General features: G+C 37.3%; 5 protein-coding genes and 1 non-coding gene across 7 annotated transcripts; 4 read left to right on the forward strand and 2 right to left on the reverse strand.

The window, feature by feature from the left end:
* On the reverse strand, positions 1-1,608 carry LOC125202008 (nuclear transcription factor Y subunit B-1-like). Of its 2 annotated transcripts, none has more exons than XM_048100319.2 (2): positions 1,344-1,608; positions 1-625 (listed from the first exon to the last, which is right to left on the reverse strand). In XM_048100319.2, the coding sequence occupies exons 1-2, from the start codon at positions 1,396-1,398 to the stop codon at positions 84-86; spliced, it is 597 nt and encodes a 198-aa protein (XP_047956276.1). In that variant the 5' UTR covers positions 1,399-1,608; the 3' UTR covers positions 1-83. The 2 variants fall into 2 exon arrangements, with proteins under 2 accessions (XP_047956276.1, XP_047956275.1); XM_048100318.2 differs by having other exon boundaries at positions 1-628.
* A 4,725-nt stretch (positions 1,609-6,333) lies between these two features.
* LOC125187817 (uncharacterized) lies at positions 6,334-7,653 on the forward strand. The gene is made up of 2 exons (XM_048084466.2): positions 6,334-7,014; positions 7,627-7,653. The coding sequence occupies exons 1-2, from the start codon at positions 6,334-6,336 to the stop codon at positions 7,651-7,653; spliced, it is 708 nt and encodes a 235-aa protein (XP_047940423.2).
* A 591-nt stretch (positions 7,654-8,244) lies between these two features.
* LOC125202044 (uncharacterized) lies at positions 8,245-9,703 on the forward strand. Its single transcript, XM_048100355.2, has 2 exons — positions 8,245-8,552; positions 9,220-9,703. The coding sequence occupies exons 1-2, from the start codon at positions 8,321-8,323 to the stop codon at positions 9,504-9,506; spliced, it is 519 nt and encodes a 172-aa protein (XP_047956312.1). The 5' UTR covers positions 8,245-8,320; the 3' UTR covers positions 9,507-9,703.
* A 1,652-nt stretch (positions 9,704-11,355) lies between these two features.
* LOC125202934 (U6 spliceosomal RNA) lies at positions 11,356-11,457 on the forward strand. Its single transcript, XR_007173262.1, has one exon. It is a non-coding gene; the product is annotated as a U6 spliceosomal RNA (small nuclear RNA).
* A 1,184-nt stretch (positions 11,458-12,641) lies between these two features.
* On the forward strand, positions 12,642-19,134 carry LOC125214762 (SNF1-related protein kinase regulatory subunit beta-2-like). Its single transcript, XM_048115908.2, has 4 exons — positions 12,642-13,080; positions 13,695-13,873; positions 13,959-14,121; positions 16,400-19,134. Exons 1-4 carry the CDS (start codon positions 12,907-12,909, stop codon positions 16,724-16,726), a joined length of 843 nt encoding a protein of 280 aa, XP_047971865.1. The 5' UTR covers positions 12,642-12,906; the 3' UTR covers positions 16,727-19,134.
* Positions 17,098-20,391, reverse strand: LOC125214756 (oligopeptide transporter 3-like). Its single transcript, XM_048115899.2, has 5 exons — positions 19,850-20,391; positions 19,671-19,768; positions 18,563-19,132; positions 18,220-18,475; positions 17,098-18,151 (listed from the first exon to the last, which is right to left on the reverse strand). The coding sequence occupies exons 1-5, from the start codon at positions 20,330-20,332 to the stop codon at positions 17,351-17,353; spliced, it is 2,208 nt and encodes a 735-aa protein (XP_047971856.1). The 5' UTR covers positions 20,333-20,391; the 3' UTR covers positions 17,098-17,350.
* Positions 20,392-25,266: the final 4,875 nt, after the last annotated feature.

A 25,266-nucleotide genomic window follows, 5' to 3' on the forward strand; every position in this document is an offset into this window, starting at 1 on the left:
AGAGGCAAGATTCAGCAGCAATTTTTTGAAAAACTGTAACACATGATTTGGCAGAAAGGGTTACATGATTTGTCAGTGCAACCCTACAATTGTTCCTTATGGTGGGGGAATGGGTGAATGCAGGCTGCGGATGGACCAGCATTAGGCGAGTCCTTGAAGAAATTCACCGGAGCAGCTCCGAAGAAGGCATGGTGCTGAGGAATGTGGTGGAACGCGAGCGGGGGAAACCCGTGCAAGCCCATGGAGGTCTTGATCGGTTCCCCTCGCAAGGAGCTGCGCTCCCCGCCATCAAACTCGCGGTAGCGGTGGAGGTAGACGGTGAGGGGCTCAATGTAGTCGTCGAAGCCGAGCTTGCTCATGGCCCAGAGCACGTCCTCCGCGGTGATGGTCTTGCGCTGCTCTCGCTGGCACCGCTCGTTGGCCTCGCTGGTGATGAAGCTGATGTACTCGGACACGCACTCCTGGATGGTCTCCTTGGCGTCGTCGGATATTTTGGCGTGCGGAGGCAGGATCTTGCGCATGATCCGGATCACGTTCGCTATCGGCATGAACCGGTCCTGCTCCCGGACTATGCATTCTGGCTCGTCGGCCACGGATGGCTGCTTAGTTGGGGGCATGCTCGTCTCTGCTGCTCAAAAATTGCTATTTTTAAAGGACGGATGAACAAGACTAAATGCACCTTTAAATTTTAACTTTTTTATTTTCAAATTCCATTTCATGTACATATATCTATACCACCACATTCAGTTGCTTTGAAAATATGAGAAATTAAAAGCATGGCAATTAACAATAAATGAGTGATTTATTTATTATTTGAAAAAGGTGAAATGGGGCTGGCCTAGTGATTAAAACACTACTCCTATATAGTTTGAAGTCAAATCATAAATGTTTTTTTTGGTTGTTTAATACTGAGTGGTGTGTGTCTGTGAATGCATGAGTGACACGTGTACATGTTCGCCAATCTTTTAGGCTTCTTCTGATTTACATTTCTCATCATTTCCTTAAAATGGAAAATCAATCAAGAAACCATCCCACCTCTACCCCTAATTAAGTATATCTCCTTAGTCCTTACTCCTTTCTATATATACAGTGTTGATTTTACACATCATATTCAAGTTTATCTTTATTTTTTAATGCATGGTTATGAGAAATTAAGAAAGTTTGGATTTTTAATTAGTAGACTACACCAAAATAATGCTCTAAAAAAAAAAGGGACATAATGTAAGAGTTCTACTTACTAGTACTACTTAGCATAAAAACACTCATGCTCAAAACAAAAAAAATCGAAAAAAGGGGGAAAAAGATATGAATAGGGAAGTAGAAAGCCTAATTGAAGAGCTCACCGGAGCTAGTTGTTGGGTAGCCATGGAAGCCTCCATTGTTCCCTCCGAGTTCCATCTTTCGTTCTCTCTGTCTCTGACTTAATTATGAGAGTGAGATGTTGTATTTATAGAAATTAGGAGGAGGGAGGACACGTGGCGGGGAGGCGTTGCAAACGAGACAAGGCGATTCGCCGGTGGGAAATAAGGGCTCACAGTTGGGCAGCATTACCGCCTCTCTCTCTTCTCTTTTGTCTTTGCTTTGTTTTAGAGTTCCAATTCAATGCTCTTCTCTCAAAAGGATTAGTCTTTCTTTTGGTGAAATATTGTGTCGTTATCTTCGCTATAATACATTTTCAGTTGCTATATCTCTACGGAAACATGCACCATCAACAATTCCCCTCTCTCTCTCTCTCTCTTCAGTCTTCACCATTCTCGTGTGTGTAGTTTTGCTATTTTGTCTGATGCCTTACTTCCATTTTTGTCATATTTGTCCAAATTAATACTCATTCATTATTATGCTGATGAATATTGAAACGTGAATACTTTTTTCCTTTTTGTTACCCATACCACTCAACTGCTTAATTATTTTGTAACTAAAAAGTCCACTATACATAAAAGAAGAATTAATCAAAAGATGTGGCTTGCATCTTTTATGTAACTACAGAATTGCTTTTACTTGAATTCTATAACTAAGTTATCTGATCAGATCTAATTATATAGTGCAACATTCACCATAAAAATCTAGTATAATATATTCTTTGGTGCACTTTCAGTTGATGAATTTGTGTTGTTGTGGTCTATATAACTTGCTCATGTATATTAGTAGTATTAGATAAATGAATGAGAAAATATTTTAAAGGCATGATGGATATAATTTGAAGAAGGGTTTGAGATGAATAGAGTTGAGATGTGAAGAAAATCCAAAACTAGCATAAAGCAGGTGCTGCTGTCGTTGTTGCCCACATCTCTTCTTGGCAAGAAACAAAGAAAGAAGAAGAAAGTAAAGAAAAGAAATGAAAAGAAAAAGAAGAGAACGAGGGAAAAAGCCCATTTGAATGTTAGAGCCTAGAGGGATAGAGAGATACAATTATGATTATTTTATTAGTATAATTTAATTTGAGACTATACGGAAAGTAGGAATATATTTTTTTCAGAAAATCCTTAGTACTACTATTCCTTAAACGAAAAGAAAATAATAGATTATGTATGAAACTCACCAAAAGAAAATATATATCACATTGGCAAATTTGATTGATAGACGCATTAGATCGCATTCAAGCCTTCTAACGAAAACGACAAAAATACAAGCACCCTTGTGTAAATTACAATTGAACACAATTGTACTGCTCCATATTCAATCCTTGATCCATTCCTAGGTCTTAGATTTGTGTTAAAATGACAATACTGCCGGGGTTTGGTGCCCTTTACACTGCGGAAGACTTGTACAAAACAAATAAATCAGACAAGGATTTATTTGACCGATTATGCGATTAATCAATTCACATGTTAAACAGATAAATTGCATGCTCGAACGCAAATAATTCATGCTCAAAGAAAGTAAATCCTAAAACATTAATTTTACGGTTTAGAGTTACCGATTTGATTCTCCAAAGAATCGTCGATTGCTCGCGCCTTCTCCACGTGATGATCTTCAATACTAGACCACGGATCTTCTGACTGGTTCCCGAACTGTATCTCGATATCAAGGTGGGCTGATCTTATCAAAATACTAGGATTCGAATAAAAAGAAGACGTAAATTCCTTACGGAGGAGAGCTGAAGAATTTTCGAGCTCCTCTACTAATTAGAGAGGGGGACGAAAATTTCATCTAATAATAATTGTGATTCTGTCTCTCCTTTATTCTCCTATTTATATTAAGTTCATATTGGGTCAGTGATCTATGGAAGGTTTTGGATATGGACTCCTCCAATTAGCTTTTTACTAATTAAATTGAATCTCAATTTAATATAAGCTTTTAATTGGAATATTACGAGCAACCACTACAGAAGTAATATTGCACTCCCCATCCAAATCCGAAATTACAAGTAATCCGGGTTTCCATTTTGTTTATTATTTATTTCTCGCGCTTAAGATATATATATCCATTAATTAATTAATGTCTATGGACTTAATTAATTAACATCTTATTAATTCCAAAAGTGGACTCAGCAAGAAACACTTATTTATTATTCATAGAGTAATAAAACTTCAACTGACCAGTTTTGTGAATAATAAAACCTTGTTCGAGCTCCTCTTGAGGATATTATCAAACGAGACTCACCTCGCGCACAATTCAACATAATAGCAATCCTAGCACCTCTAGATATTAATCACCACTACCCAATATAACAGGATTACTGGGTTGCGAAAAACCTGCACCATTTGATTAGTCAAAGTAGTGCATAATCAATACCGTATGCTCAATGCTAACGTATATAGATTAAGAAATAGTTATTTATCAAGACCTAGTCTTTCAGTAGATAGCATAAAGACACGTCTTGATGTTAGATCCATTCAGTGCTATACCACACCAACGTCATCTTTTTCAGTAAGGCTTAGAAATAATCGGACTGACATTGCAACCTTTCACGATAGGTAGTCTAAGCCTATCTGGTTGTGAAATTCTTCTTTTTCTTTTGCAAAGCATTGCATAGAACCGACCGTGTTACCTTAAAGTGGACGTCGCCCACAACCAGTCTACTAAGCAAAAGACTTAGACTTTGTTTGCTTCTTATCCGTTTAAATGTTTATAAAACATCTTATAAATGCACAAGCAAACACAGTGTAATAATATACTGGTTCTATTCGTGCGAAACTGCTCGAATAATACTGAATCGGGTTAAAAGTGGATTATAGAGTTTTACGTATACAAGCAAGATTCTATTCGAGCGAAACTTGCTTGAAACATGCTTTTCAGTATACCAAACCTAACAAATACCTCTTAAAGTGATACTGTGACACCACGTATCCAACAACATTATAATATTGCTGGCCAAGAAAAAAACGTTGTAAATTGTTGTCTAGTGTATTGGATTTGTTGGCCGAGAAAATTTATACTTGAGCATTTTTTATGATTGCCACATGACAGCTGATTATTCGTTCACATATACAAATGATTGACTAAGAATGGTAGTATGATGTTATTTTAAGAGAAGTTGTCATTTTAACGCACCTCCTATTAAGCTTTGAAAACCATACTAATATACATTTACTACTAAATTAGTAAATAATCTTACTCCCTCCGTCCCGTTTTAGGGGTTCCGGTTGCGTCAGATACATGTTTTAAGAAAAAAGTGTTTGAGTGTGTAATAAACAAATATTATAGTGGATGTTGGGACCCACTTTTAATTGAGTGTCCAATAAATAAATGTTGTAGTGGATGTTGGGACCCACTTTTAATACTTTTTTATTAGTTGTAGTGAATGTTGGGATCCACTTTTAACATTTTTAACACTTTGTAGGCATTTTTTTATTAATTTATCTCAATCGGGACTTCTAAAGCAGAACATCTAAAATTGATTAATCAGGAATCCTAAAACAGGACGGAGGAAGGGAGTATATACCAAGTGACTCATATGTCAAGCTATGTGACATAAATGTCTGCAAAGTGGATGGTATTGCATCACAATCTATCAACTATAAATGAAACTTAAAAGTATATTCTCTCTTCACTTGTGATTATGTTTAATTCTCACTGATATTATGAAAATATATTTGATGTTCTTAATTAAGAAAATGTAATTTATATGCAACTCTTTTTTCCCCTTAGTTATTATTGTCACAAACATTAATAGAGTTATTTTGATTAAAAAAAAAGTTGTTTATGATAATTCGCGTAAAGAAAATAAACTATAACGTGGTACATCCCAAAAACACATAATGAACTCATTTTATTAATAAAAATACTAGTAAAAATTATATAAATGGCGAGATGCAACAATATTAGTACTTAAGTTTTTGATTGATAACAAATACTAGTATCAATACAGGTACTAGGATTATGGGAGCAAATAACGACCCATAGTTATAGTGATTGGCTAATGGGCTGTAGATCCACAACTTTTGTATAAATTTTTTATATTTGTGGACTATTTTTACATATTTTATAGTACTAATTAATAGTCCACACTTAGTGTTTTTTCAGAATTTGTATACAATATTATTGTCTTCTTTAGATGCTATTTTGTCAAAATTTGACCCAGCTTAGAACTATTTTTATATACACTTTCATAAATTATGTGCTTTTCCATCTAAAATAGTAGTATTGTTTTTCAGTGATTGTGTGTTGGGTTCATTAGAGCGTGAATAACGCTACTGGGCCGGGCCGCAACTCGCGAGTCCCGGCCCGTGTTTAGCGTTGGACGACGATGCGGCTCGGCCCAGGCCGGTCCCAAGGACGCAGTTGCGTCCCGGTGCCTCTCCCTCCGTCACGTCCAGGCCGGCGATATGCGTGCCCGGGCCGCATCGGTTGCGGCTCGTCCCGGCGTTATTTGCGTTCGGGCCGGGCCGCAAGTCCCCTCCGATTTTTTTTTGTTTTTTTAATTCGAAAATTAATATATAAATATCACTCTTCCATCCATTTTCAAATCACTTCAACTTCATTCCCTCTCACTCACCATAAAATTCGAAAAATGAATCCTCGGCGTGAAGGCCAACGAGCAATCGAAGCTCAAATGGCTCGAATGTTAGAGACGGCGATGCACGCAATCCAAGAAGAAATCAACAACGAGGTGGAACGCTATCAAGCTGCTATCCAAGCGTGGAACGAGCAACACGACCGGGTACCGCGTACTCGGATGTATATCCACCGAGACCGTGAACAAGATGGTTTGCGGCTTTTCATGGATTATTTCTCTGCAGATCCTCGATGGAGTGATCAGATGTTCCGTCGCCGGTTCCGGATGCGGAGGAATGTGTTCTTGCGCATTGTCAACGCAGTTGTGGCTCGTGACGCGTACTTTATGCAAACCTTCGATGCTGTCGGGCGGCAAAGTATATCGACTTTACAGAAATGCACGAGGAGAGGCACGACTTCCCGGGGATGCTGGGCAGCATCGACTGTATGCACTGGCCGTGGAAGAATTGTCCAATGGCTTGGAGAGGAGCATTCACTAGCGGGCACAAGGGCTCGCATCCAACGATTGTGTTGGAGGCCGTTGCCGACCAACGGTTGTGGATCTGGCATGCCTACTTTGGAGTCGTTGGGTCGAACAACGACCTCAATGTGTTGAACGGGTCTCCATTGTTCAACGACTTGTGTGTCGGGCGAGTGCCTACCGTAGAGTTCACGGCCAACCACCGTCGGTACACTATGGGGTACTATCTGGCAGACGGGATCTACCCTAGATGGCCCGTGTTCGTGAAGACCATCACATGTCCGACTATGGATAGGAGGAAGTTGTTTGCCAAAAAGCAAGAGGCGGCTCGGAAAGATGTAGAGCGCGCATTTGGAGTTCTCCAATCACGTTGGGCTATAGTGAAGGGACCGGCCCGTGGTTGGCACCGTCCGCTAATCGCCGACATCATGTATGCATGTATCATAATGCATAACATGATCGTTGAGGACGAGGGAGACAACGCCACTGACTGGAGCGACGATCCGCTCGTCAGCGCCAGCAGTAGCTACATTGTCACCGATCCGATCATGCAAGGTGTTCCTCCCGACGTGCGCAATGTCATGGCCCGTTCAGCGGCAATGCGCCAAGAAGATCAACACACACGCCTCCAAGCGGATCTAATTGAAGAAATTTGGAACCGCAATTGACTTATGTTTTAAATTTTTTTTTTTTCGAATTTTTAAATTTCAATGTTGTAATTTTCTATTTTCCGACTGAACAATGAATTTTCTCGGTTTTAATTGTTCAACGTATTCTATTTTACGATTAAAATATGTTGTGAATAGTGCAGATGAATAGTTGTGGCTTGAGTTGTGGCCTGCGGTGTTAGATGAGTTGTGGCCTAGAACCCCTAATTTGAGGGAATGATGACGTGGAGGGGACTTGCGGCCCAAATCCGGGCCAGGGTTATTCATGCTCTTCAGAAGACAAAACTAAACAGAGGCACTAAAATGGAATAGGAGTAGCTCACTAACTCTATCATCCAATACCGTAGGCCTATTATAACATGACGCATGAATACAAATATACAATTGATTACTGTTATTTTAATAATAAAATATACTATAGCGCTAGTATTTTTACTTTATTATTAGAATGAGAGAATTAGCCAGATTTCGTATGGATTTTATTACTCCATAAATATAGTTGGGGATGGTTTGACAAATTGACTAAATTTGTATTGCTAGTTTACCGAAGGTCAGAGAGGTGGATGAGTCAATCTTCAAACTGAGGCTATATTATTAATTAATTTGTTGTAAGTAATTCGTAGGAGGTAAGATTAGGCTACCTACCCCAAACAGTTAGCCCTCCATTTCCTAACTTCCAAATCTTGTTCAATCCTCAAACACAAATCCACTACGAAAAAGAAAAAAATATATTAGTACTAATTTATATATTAAGTTGACAAAACCTTTTTACCTCAGACCAATATTGGATTGACTAGTGTGCACCTCTTTTGAAGTAACCAAATTAACTTCCACCTTGATTGCGTTTGAAGCAAAATTTAAAACTGATTAATATCAATTATTTAATTACGTCTGTTTTGTGTTAAAGTGATTGGAATTACTTCAATTCTTGACACATTAATATATATAATTACTAGTAAAGCCAATCCAATGATTGAAACATGAATTACTTCTTGTGAATGATAAAATAAAACAAAAATATGGTACAAAGAAGTAATGATATTTTGGAAAATATTAATTAATATATAGAAGTTGGGCAAATGAGTTTGGTGAATTGTGATATCAAATCCACGAAAAGGGTATGTGAAGCATGCATATAAAACCCAAAGGTGGTGGTGTGGTTGCTTCCCCCTCATTATCGCTTCATCCTCTTCTTGCTTTGCAACAAAGTTTATACTCCAATATTAAATACTCCATGGCCTATTTTCCCCGATTACTAATTCCGAATATGGTTTTCTTGGTCGTCGTCATCTTCTTCCTCGCCATTCCCACACTTGGGAGTTCGGATTTGTTGGGCAGGGATGATTTGGTGCAGTGGGCTGGTTACGGAGAAGAGAAGCTCTCCACCGTCGTCATCGCTGGCACGATTCTCTGCAACGCCGGTCAGCCAAGTCTGAATCCTTCCATCAATCCCCATCCAGTCTCAGGTAATCAACTCCACTCAATATATCTGTTCATAAAAAATAGCTTTGGTTATGAAAGCTACAGATTTTAATGTAAAGTTGATAAAATAAGATAAAGTATTGCTAGTGCAAAATGACTGAGTTAGCTTATTAAAGAGAAAAACTTACTAGAAATATATAAAAAGTAATTTTGGTGGATGACCTGAAATATAAAAACATACACGTGATTATTTTTCATGAATAATATGAAATAAATATAATCATATTCTGAACATCGCACTTATTAATTTGAAAAGAGGTTTATTTATTGCGGAAACTCATTTGGTAATTAAGCACTACTGGAGAAAAAGGTTTTGTTAATTTGTTGATATATAGTATAATAGTAGTATAATATAATATAATTATGCAGCTGCAGCTAATTAATTTCATGGTTTGGTGATCATATACACTACAAAGTGCGTTTTCTCCAACTCCCGTTGCTGCAATTTGATAGTCAATCCTCCTTGCTTTTAAATTTTTAATTATTACTCCCTTTATGATTTAAGCGAATCGTTTCCATTTCGGCATGAAATTTTATGAAATGTTATTTTGAATATTAAAATGAATAGAAAATAAAATTTTCAATTAGAAAATATGTTCCTTTAATTTAATTAAGTTAGATGTTCCTAAAAAACAAATCACTGATATGCAGGCGCAAAAGTGAGTGTGGTGTGCGGCACAAACAGGAAGGCGAAGAAGGGGTCGACCGCGAAAGGAAGGACAGATGTTTCCGGAAGGTTCCTGATAGATCTACCTTCACACCTCCACGCGATCCCGAACTTGGAAAAAGTATGCCATGTGAGAGTGGTTCATATCCCGGTGAGTTCTCCGTGTATCAAAGCTTGCGCCGCGAAGCATAACAAACCCATAGCGTTGAGCTCGGTCGATCAAGGCATCCGCACCTACACCACCCACGACATACATCTCAGCCGCACCTAAAACATATTACTAGTACAACTTTATGTCTCCCAACCACCATATCTATATCTATCACCATAAAGAGAGAGAGATGGTTTGTGTGCCTGCGATTTGTGTGGAGAGTGAGAGATGTTTGTTAATTATACATAGTGATGACCATGTAAATGTTTTTTGAGAATGTGCATATATATATATATATACACCCTAAACTTCAATTCCATGTGTGATCATTTAAACTAGTAGCACTCAATTTGATTGTTATAGAAAATTAAATAACCCCCTAAATCAATTAGTTAAATAAAAATCATATGGAATTTACAATTTTATCCCCATAACCCCCTAAATTAAATAATAGTATAAGGATGTGATTGATATAATGGAATTGAAATTATATTTTTATGAAATTGAACTAGAATATTCTAATTCACTTAATTTTTTATATGGTTGAATCAATTGCGGAGTACTAGTATTTAATATTGTGTGTAAAATGTCGTGTTTTTTTTAGAGGTCGAAATTCAACTTTTAGGGCTATATTTCTAAGTTTTGGGCTAATATAAATGCCCGTGAGATTTGCCCACATTCTTCATAAGCTAGATTTTGGGTTCTTTGTTTGGGCCCTATAATTTTGGGTCGGATCTAAATTTTCTAGGATATAGACTTATTTAGTAAATTTGTAAGCAAAATATGAGCAACAAATTCTCTTCTGTATTAACATAATCAATCTCTACAGATTCAAAATCCTGGCATAGTAATGCACTAATGCACCTCTGAACTATCGTCTACGATAAATACCATACCCAAGCTATCACTCTCCACTTCTTGCCTTCGAAAACCTCAAGCTTATGCCAACCGGATCCCATAACAAAAGCACCAAAATTATGCAATCAAAATGGAACAACCTTTCAATATTAAGGGATTTCCAATATCATTAACTATGGCAATTCATTTGAAGGGTTGGGGTTGGGTAGTTAATTACGTGTAGTTTGCTTTCCCAATTAAGGGATTTGTCCATTGGCATAAAAATGCTTCAAAGTATAAACAACTTTTGTTATAAAAAGAAGTAATTATCCATATTGTGACTTATCTTCCAACTTCAATCACTCGACCAAAAAAAAAAAAGCAAAAGAATGGTTAAAAAGTGGAATAATGATCATTATAGATTCATCAACATTTTACACTAGCGTAATTACCAATTCCAATCTCATCATGAAATTAAGGACCCAACTTTTGCCCTTTTCGTAATTGGCTTTGGTGTTGGCCCCTACCACACTTCCTCCTCCTCTTTCAATTTACCATTTTCTATGATTATTTATTTCATATCATACAATTCTTTAATAATTTTTATATCATGAAAATGACATATAACAACCTTTTCAACATCAAGTTTCTATTCCTCAATATTCATGACCTCCGTATGTTCTTTTTTTCCTAGGCTCATAATTGATTACAGCTCACCATCTACTCTATTTTAAACAAATTCTCAACCTATCCTTTCATCTTATTATTGCTATAGACTTGTGAATAAAGTCCTATTGTCTATAAATTATACTACTCCATAATAAATAAGGAAATAATAATAAGATAGTCAATTTGCAATTCGAAACATTTGATCTCCTATTTCGAGACCTCACTAGCCAAGTTTTACATTTGAATATAGAAATTGAAATTATGGCAGATTTATTTGGAAATGGTTGATTTGGACGTGTGATACTGGCATCGTTGAATTAACATCGGTCCATGAAATAAAATGAAGTAGGAAACCACCAGGTTTTGAGCCATGAGACTTAGCCCAATGCCGATATTGTTTTAGACGAGGACGAGATAGACACGTAATAAACGCAAGCTTGGTGTTTCCCATCTCTCCGAACAAGTCCCTTCGAAGACATCTGATTAAATTGTAACGATATAAAAAAGATTAGCATGATCCTTGCGCAAGGATGACATACATAAAATAAACCCATCTCTCCTATTACCTTTGTCTCATAAAAATAAGAACTTTGATGATGATACAAGTTTTAATTCAAAATTATGAAAATATGACATATAAAGAAAAATTTACCAAAGATAGAAAGATTTTAATTTTATGGGACGAACCAAAATGAAAATAACGATACTATTTTAATGAGACTGACAAAGTAATTGACAGGAATATAATAAAAAAAATACATATTTATGTCATTTTAGGTTAGATAACTCCAAGATAAGGCTGAAAATTTTGAACCGGACACGAACATGCACGAAGTTAATGAGTTTGAATCCTCATTGCGTCGACCCAATAAAACCCCAACGAGTTTAGGTTGGGTTCATAAGTTTGGATTAACCTCTAAGAAAAAAAAATATTATTTTAATTATTTTTAGTATTTTAAAAAATATTACACTTTAGTTTTATTATTTAGCTTTAAATCGTGCTAACGTTTTAATCATGTTATAATACTCCTAGGTTTTAATAGTTAGACATATTTTATGTGTAATATTCCCTCCGTCCCACTTTAGGAGTCCCGGTCACTTTTGCGCACTCGTTTTGTAAAAATGATATACTCCTTCCGTCCCCTAAAGTTTGTTCCAATTTGACGCGCCACAAGCTTTAAGAAATTGTTTGACTTTGTATTAAATGAAAGGTTGTAGTGCAATAAGGATCCTACATTGAAGAGATTGAGTGTGTATTTAATGTCTATTTTTGGTAAGATTCCAAATGAGAGACTTTGTGGGACGTATGAAAATGGTAAAATGGGACAAACTTTGGGGAACGGAGGAAGTAATAAATAGTTAAAGGTGATGAAATTGTAAAGTAAGAGAGAGAATAATGTTGAGAAGTGACCGAGACTCTTACTTTATTATTTATCTACTTTAACTATTTATTACTGCCATTTTTACAAAACGAGTGCGCAAAATGATCGAGACTCTTAAAGTGGAACGAAGGGAGTATCATGTTTCAATCATGTAATATCATAGTTCATGTCATTATCATGTCGTGTCATGCTAAATCATATAGATAGAATGGCAGAGCTAACAATTTTCGACATGACACGAAAACAATACACGAACACGTACGAAGTTAATGAGTTAGGATCCAATAAGAAGAAGATATTTTAAGATAGAATCACAAGGGTTGATTAGATATAGAGGCCTGGCTGGTTATCCCCACCACCAACACCAACTCAACTAAGTACACACAAACACACCACATTATTCGCCATATTAAACCCCTCATGCCCATTCCCCATTACCACCATACTTCCAAACTCACATCAACACATCAATTCCCTCAATTCTAAACCCACTCTACACTCCCACTCTCCCCCAATCCCCACACCAATTTCTCAATTCACCAATCCTCCCTCAATCAGGCCACCGCCCTTCTTCCATGCTCCCAACGCCGCATTGAACAGAATTCCGCAGCTCCACTTGGAGGGCTTTGATTATGGGGAATGCCAATGGGAGGGAGGACGGCGGCAGCGACACCCAATCGGTCGCCGAGGACTCCGCCTCCGCTCAGGTTGCCATGGCCGATCAGCACGCCCCTGAATACATTGGGGGCCACTCCCCCCCTTCTAGTCCTAGGGCTTCTCACTCGCCCCTCATGTTCAGACCTCAGGTCTCTTCACTTCCTTTTCATTTTATGCTTTGGGGATTTCTTCTTTATTTCATTAGATCGTGGAAAGATTGGATTTTTATATTCAGCTGCTATCGGGATTCTTCTAAGTTGTATTGTATGGGTGATTGTTGCATTTTGAGCTAGCTACTATAGATCCAAGCACATTCATGGTTGGTTCATACATGGTTATAAAGAATTTTGCTTCTATGAATTGGTGTGCTGAAATTATGCCTTATTCTTTGTTAGTTAAGTAGGGGTACATATTGTCACATTGAATTTTACAGCACGAAAGAGTTGTTGCTACAAATATCTGATTTTCTGAATGCATGATTGCTTATCTTCCTCCTAATCTTGTAAAATTTTCTGGTTGAAAATTTACAAAGATAGATATTGCTGCTTTTGCCTGCTTAAGTTTCTCATACTGGGGTCGTTTCTTTTTTACATGAGGAAAACTCTGCTTTAAATTTTCATATTCATTATGTGGGGTGATTTTCATTAGTTTGCAATAATGCAGCTATGATGTGACAATACCTTATAGTATTTGGTCTTCTCTGGACTCTGGTTAGCCTAAGCTGTGGATTGAGAGTAAATTTTCTTCATTGTTTTCATTTCAGATGCCAGTGGTTCCTCTACAAAGACCTGATGAGTTGAACATCCCTAGCCCTTCATGGATGCAGACTAGCTCAGGTTATGAGGATGTGTATAATGAGCAAGGCATTCCTACTATGATCACATGGAGCTACGGAGGCAAGGAAGTTTCCGTGGAGGGATCATGGGATGGCTGGAAGTCAAGGTTATTCCTAATCTGTGTAATTCTTGTATCCATTTCGTGTTTAGTTATTACAGATTATGAGCGCATTTTAGATCATCTTCCACAGGAAGCCCTTGCAGAGATCGGGGAAAGACTTCACCATCATGAAGGTACTTCCTTCAGGAGTTTACCAGTACAGGTTTCTTGTAGATGGACAATGGAGGCATTCCCCCGATCTCCCCTGGGAACAGGATGATTCAGGAAATGCTTATAACGTGTTAGATTTGCAGGTAATATTTTTTAATCCTTTAAAATCTTCCGTGTTACTTTCACGTCCTTAATTTTTTCTTAGAGTAAGGATGAAGTACATAAACTCAGGCTAGAGTATTTAGATATGGTATCTCGAATTCGATGTTAGTCTACCTGATTTTGTTGATACTTTCTACTGTGAGCAGGCTGAAATGCTTAAGACTCTTGTATGGTTTTATCTTTTTTGCTAATTTTTTTGGTTTTTGAAGTTTGATACCTTGTTTTTCTCCTCATATTTTCATAAAAGGTTACTTCAAGAATTTGTATTGCATGTTGGTCGTGTTTGTTATCTCAGAAAATATATTTAGTAAGTCACACTGACATCCATATGAGAGGCTTGTCCATGGATACCATAGAAATGTTAGGTCCCACTTGTATTAAGGCCAAAACGTTTGAAATAATGGATGGTCAATAATGCCAAGCATTTATTTCCATTTGAGTATATTGACCACCCCCTACTAATAATAATTGGTTTCACTGTTTGTCCTGCCAAGTAGCTCTCTTTTAAGAAGGGTGCTTTAAAATTGGGAGGAACATCAATTTCTGACTCTATCTATGAGGTTTTTTAGTGATACAAAATTACAAATGAATTTTTTTGATACGCACAAATGAGGTATACTCAAGAAAAAGTAATGCTTATGTATTAAGACTACCTATCAAAGCTTTTCAGCGCTGAACTATATGAAATATACCAATCAAAGCTTTTTGCGCACTTGTGTAATAAGCTAATATTCACTAAAGCAGGATACTGATGATTGCAAGTGGTCCATGGAGACCAGCTTTAAATGTACCTAAAATAACCTGTGGAAAAGTCAAGAGAGTGTCAAGAACTATGCTTTCTCTGGATCTTTAGTTATGGAGCATCAGCCTCACACAGGAACCCACTAAAAATAAATTCAAAACGTAATTAATGCACACCTAATTGTTTCTCATCTGTTATTTGTTGGCATTTCTTGCTTCTGGTTTCCTGTTGAATGTTTGATTCCTGTTTGATTCCTGAAGGGCTGGTTGCAAGTACCAAGACACTGACAACTTTTTTGTTTTCATCCATGAGTTTTTAATTTTGCAAGTCATAACATAATTTTATGTCCAAGTAATTATCTTAATCCATGTGATATCCAAATAATGCGTACTATTAAGTTCAGTTTCTACAGATATTTGATTTGTGTTGACTTGCAAAACAAGTATTTAATGAATAAATTACTGAAACTAAAAGGTTTGGATTTAATTGTAAATGAGCCACATTTTATGTATTTTCTTGAACCATCATTGTCTTTTCATAGCATTAACTTTTGATGAAATTATGGTGCTGATAGTTTTCAAACGTCGATGTCGTGCCACTTGGTTTTCCATTTGGCTTTTCAGTTGCTAGGGAGTCAAACCATTGAAAGCATGTGATACCTGTGGTATATTTATTTCCATGCCCCTTTCGTTTTCAGTTCAGGGCTATCATCTAGATGTTGAGTTCCTGTAGACTGTAGTCACTCTCTTCAACGTGATTTAGGTGAATGCTGAATCAGAGCATTGTTTTGTACTACTATATGTGGTTCTTGAGTATAGTAGTTCTGGGGTCATGCATGATGGTTATAAATTATAGTAAGTTCATGTGCACAATGATATTGACATCGTTTGGATCTTTGTCCTGGCAATTGACGAATGTGTAAAAACCACATCATTGTCATGAGTAAAAGCAAATTATCTACTCTATTACTTGAATTACTTCCTCAGTCGATCGTATTGACAAGTTTCCTTACTTTCTAACTGTTGAGGTAATTGATTTTTCCCACAAGCTACTTATGTGCTGGTGGTTGGATTATGGATTATCGAAAAGATTCAAATTTGATGTTTGATGGGAAATTTGGGCATGCTTCTTTGGAGAAACTAAAGTCCATATCCACTAAATCTGCTTAATATGCATTTGATCGTACCTATTGACTATTGGTATGCAGGTTAACATCTAGTTTCTTAAAGTAGGAATGTATGTATGATATAATGCCTAACTGCTTTTCCACTGTGAGAGGGTTTTGATATAGAACAACTTGTTGATTATGACTATTAATTTGGAGGTCTGTCAGTGATGGTTTGTTGTTGCTGTTATATATGCATAGAAACTGTTGTCTGCCTAAAAAAACTTGAGACACATCGAAGAATCAAAGATGGCCTCGGGACCCTCACCCCAGACATCTTTAAATATGACATCGATTGATTAGAAGCTTTCTTGGCTGCAATGCTTACTGACACGACTAACATGTGCTGCAGGATTATGTTCCAGAAGATATCGATAGCATTTCTGGTTTCGAACCGCCTCAATCACCCGACTCCAGCTACAGCAATACTCAACTTGGTCAAGAGGATTTTGGGAAGGAGCCACCAATGGTTCCACCACATCTAAATTTGACATTACTGAATGCACCTTCACCCCAGATGGAGATCCCGCCTCCATACTCAAGACCGCAACATGTAGTGCTAAACCATCTTTACATGCACAGAGATAGGAACCGCCCATCCGTTGTGGCACTTGGTTCTACCAACCGCTTCCTTTCCAAATACGTGACGGTGGTGCTTTACAAGTCCATACAGAGGTAAAGATTGTGCTATGAATTTAGCCTTGATTTCTCAATGTACTTGATAACAATCAGAGATACATGTCAGGTAAATTGCTTATGTTGGATTCAGAAATAGCCACACAATGAATATTAAAAAAATCTGTTTTCATGCAATTACTTGTGCTATTGTTTCTCACATCCTATCCATTTCTTTGCTTGATATTTCTGTGGAGTTTGCTAAAAAGTAGAAATATGATCCACTGTTTTAATGTTGTTTCTTGATTTGTTTAGATACTTTTCATAGATTACAAACTTCACCTTAATTCTCACTTTGAGGGAGATGAAAAAAGTCTCTTTCATGATTATAATTCACAAGAAAATTTGAAAAGGAAAACTATAGGGAGAAATGAATAACTCAAATATAAGAACTGAATATCAAATTTCCCAATTCAGCTTCCTAAAAAAGCCAGCATCAATTAGTAAATTAATTGAAGAAAGAGGATATTATCATCCACATTGAGAAGTGAGTGGTGCTTAGTCACATCCTTTGATTTGCAACAGTTTCCCTTATTTGCCCTACCACTCTTGTGATTTACAACACCCCAACACAATTAAGTAGTAAATCTGTTGGATACTCAAAATTGTACCAAGCTTGCTATATACTTCAGCGGAAAACAGGGCAACCCGGAACGATAATCCCGGGAGCGGTCGGGCAGGTTGCGAGTGGGCAGTGATCGGGCTCCGACCCCCACCACTTGACATTCTTGCCCTCGTTCTGCAGAGCGAAAAACAGGAGGACTCCCATGAAAGCCGTCCCGGCATCCAGTGCAGCCGACAGAACGTAGTTGTATCTTTGCCACCACGTCCTTCTATATTTAAACACGAAGTAGTTGAATATGGTGCCCGTAGCAATCCAGCTGGCGATGTTGGTGGGCGTGGCCGGAGGCATTCCGGCAAAACCATAGGAAATGACTGGAATGTTGATGAGGGGTATCCACTTGTTGTTTGGGAACACTTTGCTCAACAGCCATACAGGAACCGGCAACACGGCTCCGACCAGGAACAACCACACCAGGTTCCGGTACAACCCTCCTGCTCCGAACAGCCTCTCCGGCCCAATCAGGCCCCATATCACGGACGCGTCAAAGGTCACACGGAACTTGGGGCATGTCCAGGGGCTCTCAGGGTGCAATGACTCGATGTCGCAGATGTTTTCGATGTTTTCCAGCATCCACCACGCGACTCCCAGGTTCACCGTCCCAGAAACTAGTGTTCCAACGAGCTGAGCCACGAACATGCTCCGTGGTGGGATCTTCATGTAGTGGCCGAGCTTGAGATCCGCGAGGAACGAGAGAGCGTGGATCGTGCTGATTCGTCCGTATATCTTGAAGAGCAGATTCGCAATGGGTTTCCCCGGGAGGATGTAGCCGATGATGAACTGCGCGATTATGTCATATCCTGGTTGCTGCATTCATTTGATCAAACACAGTTAGTTGATACATTTCACAATGTTTTGATTAAACCTTTCTTTACCTGATTAGTAGTGGCTTGAATGACTCCGATTGGGAGCGTTACGATCCAAGCCAACGCGAAGGCGAAGAGCAACCCCCACCAGGGTAGCTGCACGTCGTCTTTCCAGACAAACGACATTAATAGGGACAACACAATGCTGCCCACTAGTAGAACCAGGAACCACCATTGAGGCACTTGCTTGTAACTCCTCATCAGCTTCGTGTGGACGTCCGCTTTCGCGTTCTGCACCGCAGCTCGACTCTGCTTCCAGATATCACTGCCCAACACAACATCTCAGAGTTATGAAATCATCACAAACAATGATGTTAATTCATGAACCATCAACGAGCTTCTTCTACCAAACCTGCCATGAAACAGCGCTACATGGGTGAGCGTTGCTGTGAATCTCGCGAATCCCGAGCCAATGGAGAGGGCAAAGAGAGGGCTAAGGTAGAGCTTGCTATACTTTTCGTAGGCAGATATATTAAGATCAAATTGTGGTGTCAAGATCTTAGTTGTATCATATTTATGCCCACTGGAGGTAAACAGCTGGTTCGAAAATATAGGGAATTTCCGCGCGTCAAAGGTGTTGAACTTCCAGTAACACACGGGGACGATGATGTATATGAACATGATGAACCCGACCATGACATTCAGGATAGAGGAAAACGGTGTCACCAAAGGGCTGCCATGGTAGGCTGAAATCCCAGCCCAGTCAAGGGTGAATGCACCCACACCGAGCCCATGGTAACCCGAACCAATCTGCTGAGCAGTAATGCTGCGAGGCCACACCCAACACACCCAAGAGAAGAAGGTCAGGATCTGAAACAGGTATCCGGGGAACAAGTAGTAGATGAAGCTTCCCGCCATGCAGATGAGGAAAAACCGCATCCTCGTCATCCCCATCGACTTAGACTCTCTCTCGTGAAGGGCCCTGCCACGAAAGGTACACAAGATTCACGCTTAGGAGACAAGACACACAACATGGAGAAAAAGGACAGAAATTCTCCAATTATTCAGAGCTCTTTTTATGGATCACAGTCTTCCAAAGTGGACAAGTGGAAAAGCAATCTTTATTCTACTTGTTCTTTTTCAGCATCTTACACCATGGGAATTTCAAATCACAGCCAGCAAGTAGAGAGGAAAAGTTTCTTTTTATGCTATCCAAATTCAAGGAACTCGAACAAAATCTCTACTTTAAAGGTGCCAATTTATGAAAACCAGATGCTAAAACAAGAAATGGGATTATGAAGAATCAAGAACACAAGAAATGGCTGTTAGACTAAGGTATCCACTGGCGAACCCAGTGATTTAAGGTTGCTCCATACCGACTCCCATGCCACTCGACCACACCCTTGTTTCACAAAATCTTTAAAGGTGCTATTTTTATGAAAACCAGATGGTAAAACAAGAAATGGGAGGATGAAAAATGAAGAAATTAAGATAAAGAAACGATTTTTATTGTGTTTTACCTAAACAAGGAAACTTGAGCAACATTGGAAGGCCACCACATCTCAACTGGATCAACCAAGTACTTCCTCAACATCCCAGCCCATCCATATCCCACCAGCTGCAATTAGTTAATGAAATCCAATTCCTGGTTAAAGACTTCAATTTTAGCCCCAAATCAGAAATTGAACAACTTTTTCACCTGAGTTGTCAGCACAATCAAGAGAGCACAGACGAAATTCAGCGTCTGCTTGTAATAGCCCTTCATGACAGTAATGGCGCCGATGGAGTAGGCGTCGCCGCCGCCGGTGGAGACGCCGCAATTGGCCATGACAGTGATGATAACATGTTCCTTGATGTTGAAGGGCCCCGGATTGAGGCTGAATCGCCACCGCCCGAAGAGGGAGTACTCCTTTTCCGGGAGAGCGGCGGCCATGAACTTGCCGACGGGGAGGACGGCGATCTGCATGAGGATGGCGGAGATGGAGAGGGGCTGAGTGCGGTAGATGAAGAAGGTGTTGAGGAACATGAGGAGGATGCAGGAGGAGATGCCGAGGACCCAGGCGCGGAATGTCATGACGGGGAGAGTCGGGTCGTCGGTCTCCGGCACCACCAGCGCCACCTCCTCCACGGGGCAGCGCTCGGCCTCGTCGCCGGAGGGTTTGGTGGCGGAATCGGTCACCATTTGAAGGATGGGGTTTTGGAGGTTTTTTGTTGCTTTGTGATGATTGTTGTTAGCTCTGCTCTGTCAGTGTCGTGGAGTATATATAAAGGATTTTGGGCCTTTTATTTATTTTTTTATTTTTGATTAATTTTGGATGATGGAATCATTAATTTGAAATTTCTTGCACTGATTTTTTAGTTTGCAATTGATTGGATATGGAAATTGGAGTGCCAATAGCTTCATTTTAGTGGTAAAATCAAGGCTGTCAGAATCGTTAAGGAATTTGGACTCGAGAAGACGACATATTGTCATGTGGTGTGTTTCTGGTGAAAGAAAAAAGTAATTAAGAGATAAAAAGATTTATCAAAATAATTTTAATGATTAAATATAGATCCCTTTTGGAGCGCGGGAATGGAGTGAGTGCATATAGGGAGAGTGAGTCTATTTGAATTCTTTAGTATACAATTGAAATACTCATACTAGTTATTTTAAGATATTAAAGATAAAATTAATTAGTTTTGGAGCAAATTCACAGTCTTTTATTGATGACTTGACAGTGAACTATGATACATATGACGAACTCATAAAGATTGTGAATTACTCTACTATATGTAAACTTAGCTATATTAAAAAACTAGCCGTGACTTGATTTTGAAATATTCTATTTTATGGCAACTAATGACCTACCTATGACCTATTTGTAAATTAGTAATACTCCCTCCGTCTCATTGATGATGACCCACTTTCCTTTTTAGTTTATCCCAACTAAGATGACTCATTACTTAAAATAAAAATATCTTTATCTCTACTTTATTCCCTCTCTCTTACTTTTTACTCTTTCCTCTCAACACACAAAATAAATTTGTATAAAATCTTGTGCCGCCCAAGAAAGAGGTCATCTTCCTTGGGACTGAGGACAGAGAAATTTAAAGGTAGACCATACCTAGTTGTCGTCATTTTCTATTCTCAATCTATCCTCATTTTGTTATTTTAGTTTGTCTATAATTTATGTTTTAATAAAGAGTGAACTACAAAATTGACCCCTATGTATGGCAAGTCGAACGCTAGAGGCATCCATGTTTAAAAAAATGCATTGTAAGCCTCTATGTATGGATATAATATCATTTTAAACCCTTTTATACTATTTTGAGTCTTTTATACCCTTTTTCCTTCACTTTTAACTTAAATATCATTTCAAGGGTATTTTAGTCTTTCTTATTTTTATCATTATTTATAACTTCTCTCTTCATCTCTCATCTATCTCTCCCATCTTCTCTCATCAATGGCAGTCATGGCTATAACAACACTAACCTAATTGTTATATAGTCAATTCAATTGTAATTTGAGGATTTATTTGGTTGATGCTTAGTTGAATCTATGGGAGTTTGCCTAAGTCGGTGTTCCAAAATAAACAATTATTTCGAGCAATAAAATCATTGGCAGTGTTCTTGAAAATTGCTCCATCTAATTAGATTTTTCGCCACTTTGTTTCAGTGCATTAGTTGAATGATTTATTTGCGCGGAGGTGGAGGAGGTACAAGGTGGGGAACTTTGTTTCTGCACGTTTCTCTTTTTTTCAAAATGTTAAGAATTTATCAAAATATGATCCAAAAGGTACTAGTATTTCTATAATTCCTCATCAAACGCAGCAAATGGTGCAAAAATTAATTTTTTCCTTTTTTATTATGATATAATATGTTTATTTTATATTTAAATATTATTTTCATTTAATTCATAAATATTTTAAATTTAATTAGATTGATAAATTAAAATACTTATCAATTCTACGTATCTTGTCAGCTAAAATAGTTATCATAGGAATAGTTTATGTTTTTATTTTAATTATATACTCCATGTTTTTATAAATAATTTTTTTAAAACAAAATCATAAATCATGTAATAGATGATATGATAATTAGAATTGTTAAGTACTACGTAGGTTCATCAATTTTACCAAATTTTATATATTAAAATAAATAATGAATAAATGGAAAGACTAAAACAATCCTGAGTGGCATTTTGGAAAAAAAAGGAGGGTCAAAAGGGCATGAAAGACTAGAAATAGTGGAAAAGGACCTCAAATGATATTATACCCATACGTAGAGGAGTTTGTTGCATTTTTTAAAACATAGGTACCTCTAGCGTTCGAACGTCCATACATAGGGGTGTTTTTTGTAGTTCACTCTTTAATAAAAAAGTGGCTACATTTGCGTTTGTTTAATACTCCTATTTATACCTTTTTTAATCTTTTCAATATAAAAATGATTACTTTACCATGTTTACGATATTATACTATTAACCCATACAGAAGTCCCTAACACAAGAATAACACAATATTTATAAAGTTTTATGGGAACAGTGTCCTATATTCTTTTATAAAATAATTAATGTCATTAATTTAACAGATGAAGTGTTAACGTAAGGTAGAATCAAAATTGGAAAATGACAGGACTGATTTATAATTATTTTTGGAATCCGTCAGTTTGCCGCAAATAATAGTATTTTAAACTTAGACGCAATTTGGCTACATTAAATTAGATTTACCATTTCGTGAAGAAAAAAAAATCACTGGTAGTGGTTACTACTGGTTAATACTATCTGATATCCTCATTGATGATATAACACAAATTATAGTAATAAAGTTTTAATTGAAAGAAATCTAAGCCAATCTCCCATTATTAAAGAAGAAAAACACTGGTTTAGCAATTTAGAATTGAACAAAATTAATCATAGTAATTTAGGATTGGAAAAACAATTCTTTTAAATATACATGTCACACATACGTGTGTGTACGTATACAAGCGATCTCGACATGCCAATGTCTATTTCATGTCACTGTTTTTTCGTGGATGAGAGAAATAAAGTGTTAGTCAATTTCTTCGTTGATCATTCATAAGAGAGGATGATTTTAAGTGAATAATAAATTAATAATACTCCCTAATTAAATTAAATCAACAAAAAAGTGGAATAGTAGTACTTGTTTATATGATTATATGTAGTAATTAAACAACACGTGGCGTAATAAGGTATTAATGGTAGTGGCGGAAGGTCTGCTACTTTTTAAGCGTGAGAGTGTCACGTGCTGTCTTGATTCCGACACACTTTCGTACGTTAGCCACGTCGGCAGTATCCGTGGAATCTTCGTGGGACCCAATGGGGAGCCGCCACGTCGGATTTTCGTTCCGTGTTGTACATAAGCAAACTGTTTGTTTTTTGACGCCGTTAAGTTGGGAAGGGGAAATCTTGGGTGATATACCAGACGGAGTTAGTTGTGACGTCTGAATTCGTGTGTTAAGCATGTGGTGTTACCGTGGTTGGTTTGAACCTCACATATTGCTCATCGCTTTGCTCTTTTTGAATCTCTATCTTTGGAATTTGGTTCAATTCAACTCATTTTTCCACTCATCAGAGATTAATATTTGACTGAATGCGATGTAAATCCAAATTAATTACTTTCCTCCTAAAATTCCGAGCTCTTTCACTAGTAAAAAGGAAATTAACTCAATTTTTAATGCAACAAAATTCGAATTTAATAGAGAATAAATTGTAATATTCCTCCCGTCCCATATTACTTGAGACGTTTCTTTTCGGCATGAGATTTAAGAAAGTTGTGTTTAGTGAGTTAAATAAAATATAATAAAGTAGAAGAGAGAATAAAGTAAGAGAGATTAAAGAGGATAAAGTAAAAGAAATAATAAAAGTAGGTATGATCAGATGTTTTATTTTTAGCCAAAAAGAGAAATGATTCAAGTAACTTCGGACAACCCAAAATGGAATACGACTCAAGTAACTTGGGACGGAGGGAGTACTTCAAAATAATTCTATTTATAATTCCTTCATTCATACAAAAAAAAGGTTGAAATACCAACCCTAAAGGCCCTCCACATCCCGGTCTGTGAGGGGTGTTAAATTAGGGCAAGCAGTGACCCGCTAAGGGGGAGGGTCTAACCCACTGCCAGAAGCCCACCTCCCAAGGCCTCACACTTGTGCCTGAGAGGTGTTGCAACTACATGGCAGTAGTGAGATTTGATCCTTGACCATTCATACAAATTTGTCCCTCTGAAATCAACTGCGTTGCCCCTACAGACTATATTTATAATTCTTTAAAATGAAAGTGTACACAAACACATGACATTTTGATAGAAACAGATAGGAAAACCCAATTTAATACTCCACCGATCTTTTAAAAATAGAGCACATTTGTCATTTTGGGATGTCCATTAAAAATAGACAATGCACCTTTTTTCTCTCGAGGTGAGTCTCATTCTCCATCAAAAATACCAATCACTTTTTCTTTCTATCTCTCTCTTACTTTATCAAATATAAATTAAAATTTGTGCCATTTTAAATGTTGTTTATTTTTTAGGGACGGAGGAAGTAGTATATTATTACCTCTGAAACTATTTTTTTTACGTTGAATTGTGAATATATATGTCAGTTTTAATGAAAATGGCTGGGGACAATGAAGGTTCAGCACTATGTAAATAAATTAAAGATAGGTGGAAGAAATGAGAAGTGTTTATCAATAATAAATGAACTCGTGAATGCTCTGAAAGACTGAATTTATTAAATAAAAGTTCCTATCATTATAACTCTCACTGAAACAGTTCCATTACTCACTTAAATGAAATGGAGGAAACACTTGCAAATGCAGTGACAACATAATTTGGAAGAAGAAGCGAAATTCGATTTTGAGATTTAATTTTCTGTTTTCCTTCAAAATTTGAGAAATTTCTCACATTTATTAGTCAGTATCACAATAATAAAGTATTGAAGAAATAATTATTTGAAACCTTTTATTCCCTACAAGTTAAAATCCCTATCTTATCAAAGAAAAAAGAAGAAGATAAACTCTTATCTTATTAGAGACCATACGGTTGAATAGTAGTTTTGTTAACAATACCTTAGAAATTAGAAATAATGTGTTCATTATTTATTGATTTTTGTGTTTTCAT

The sequence above is a fragment of the Salvia hispanica genome, chromosome 2 (assembly GCF_029641045.1).
Source record: "Salvia hispanica isolate PSC_SH4W2 chromosome 2, Shi_PSC_v1, whole genome shotgun sequence".
NCBI lineage: Eukaryota > Viridiplantae > Streptophyta > Magnoliopsida > Lamiales > Lamiaceae > Salvia > Salvia hispanica.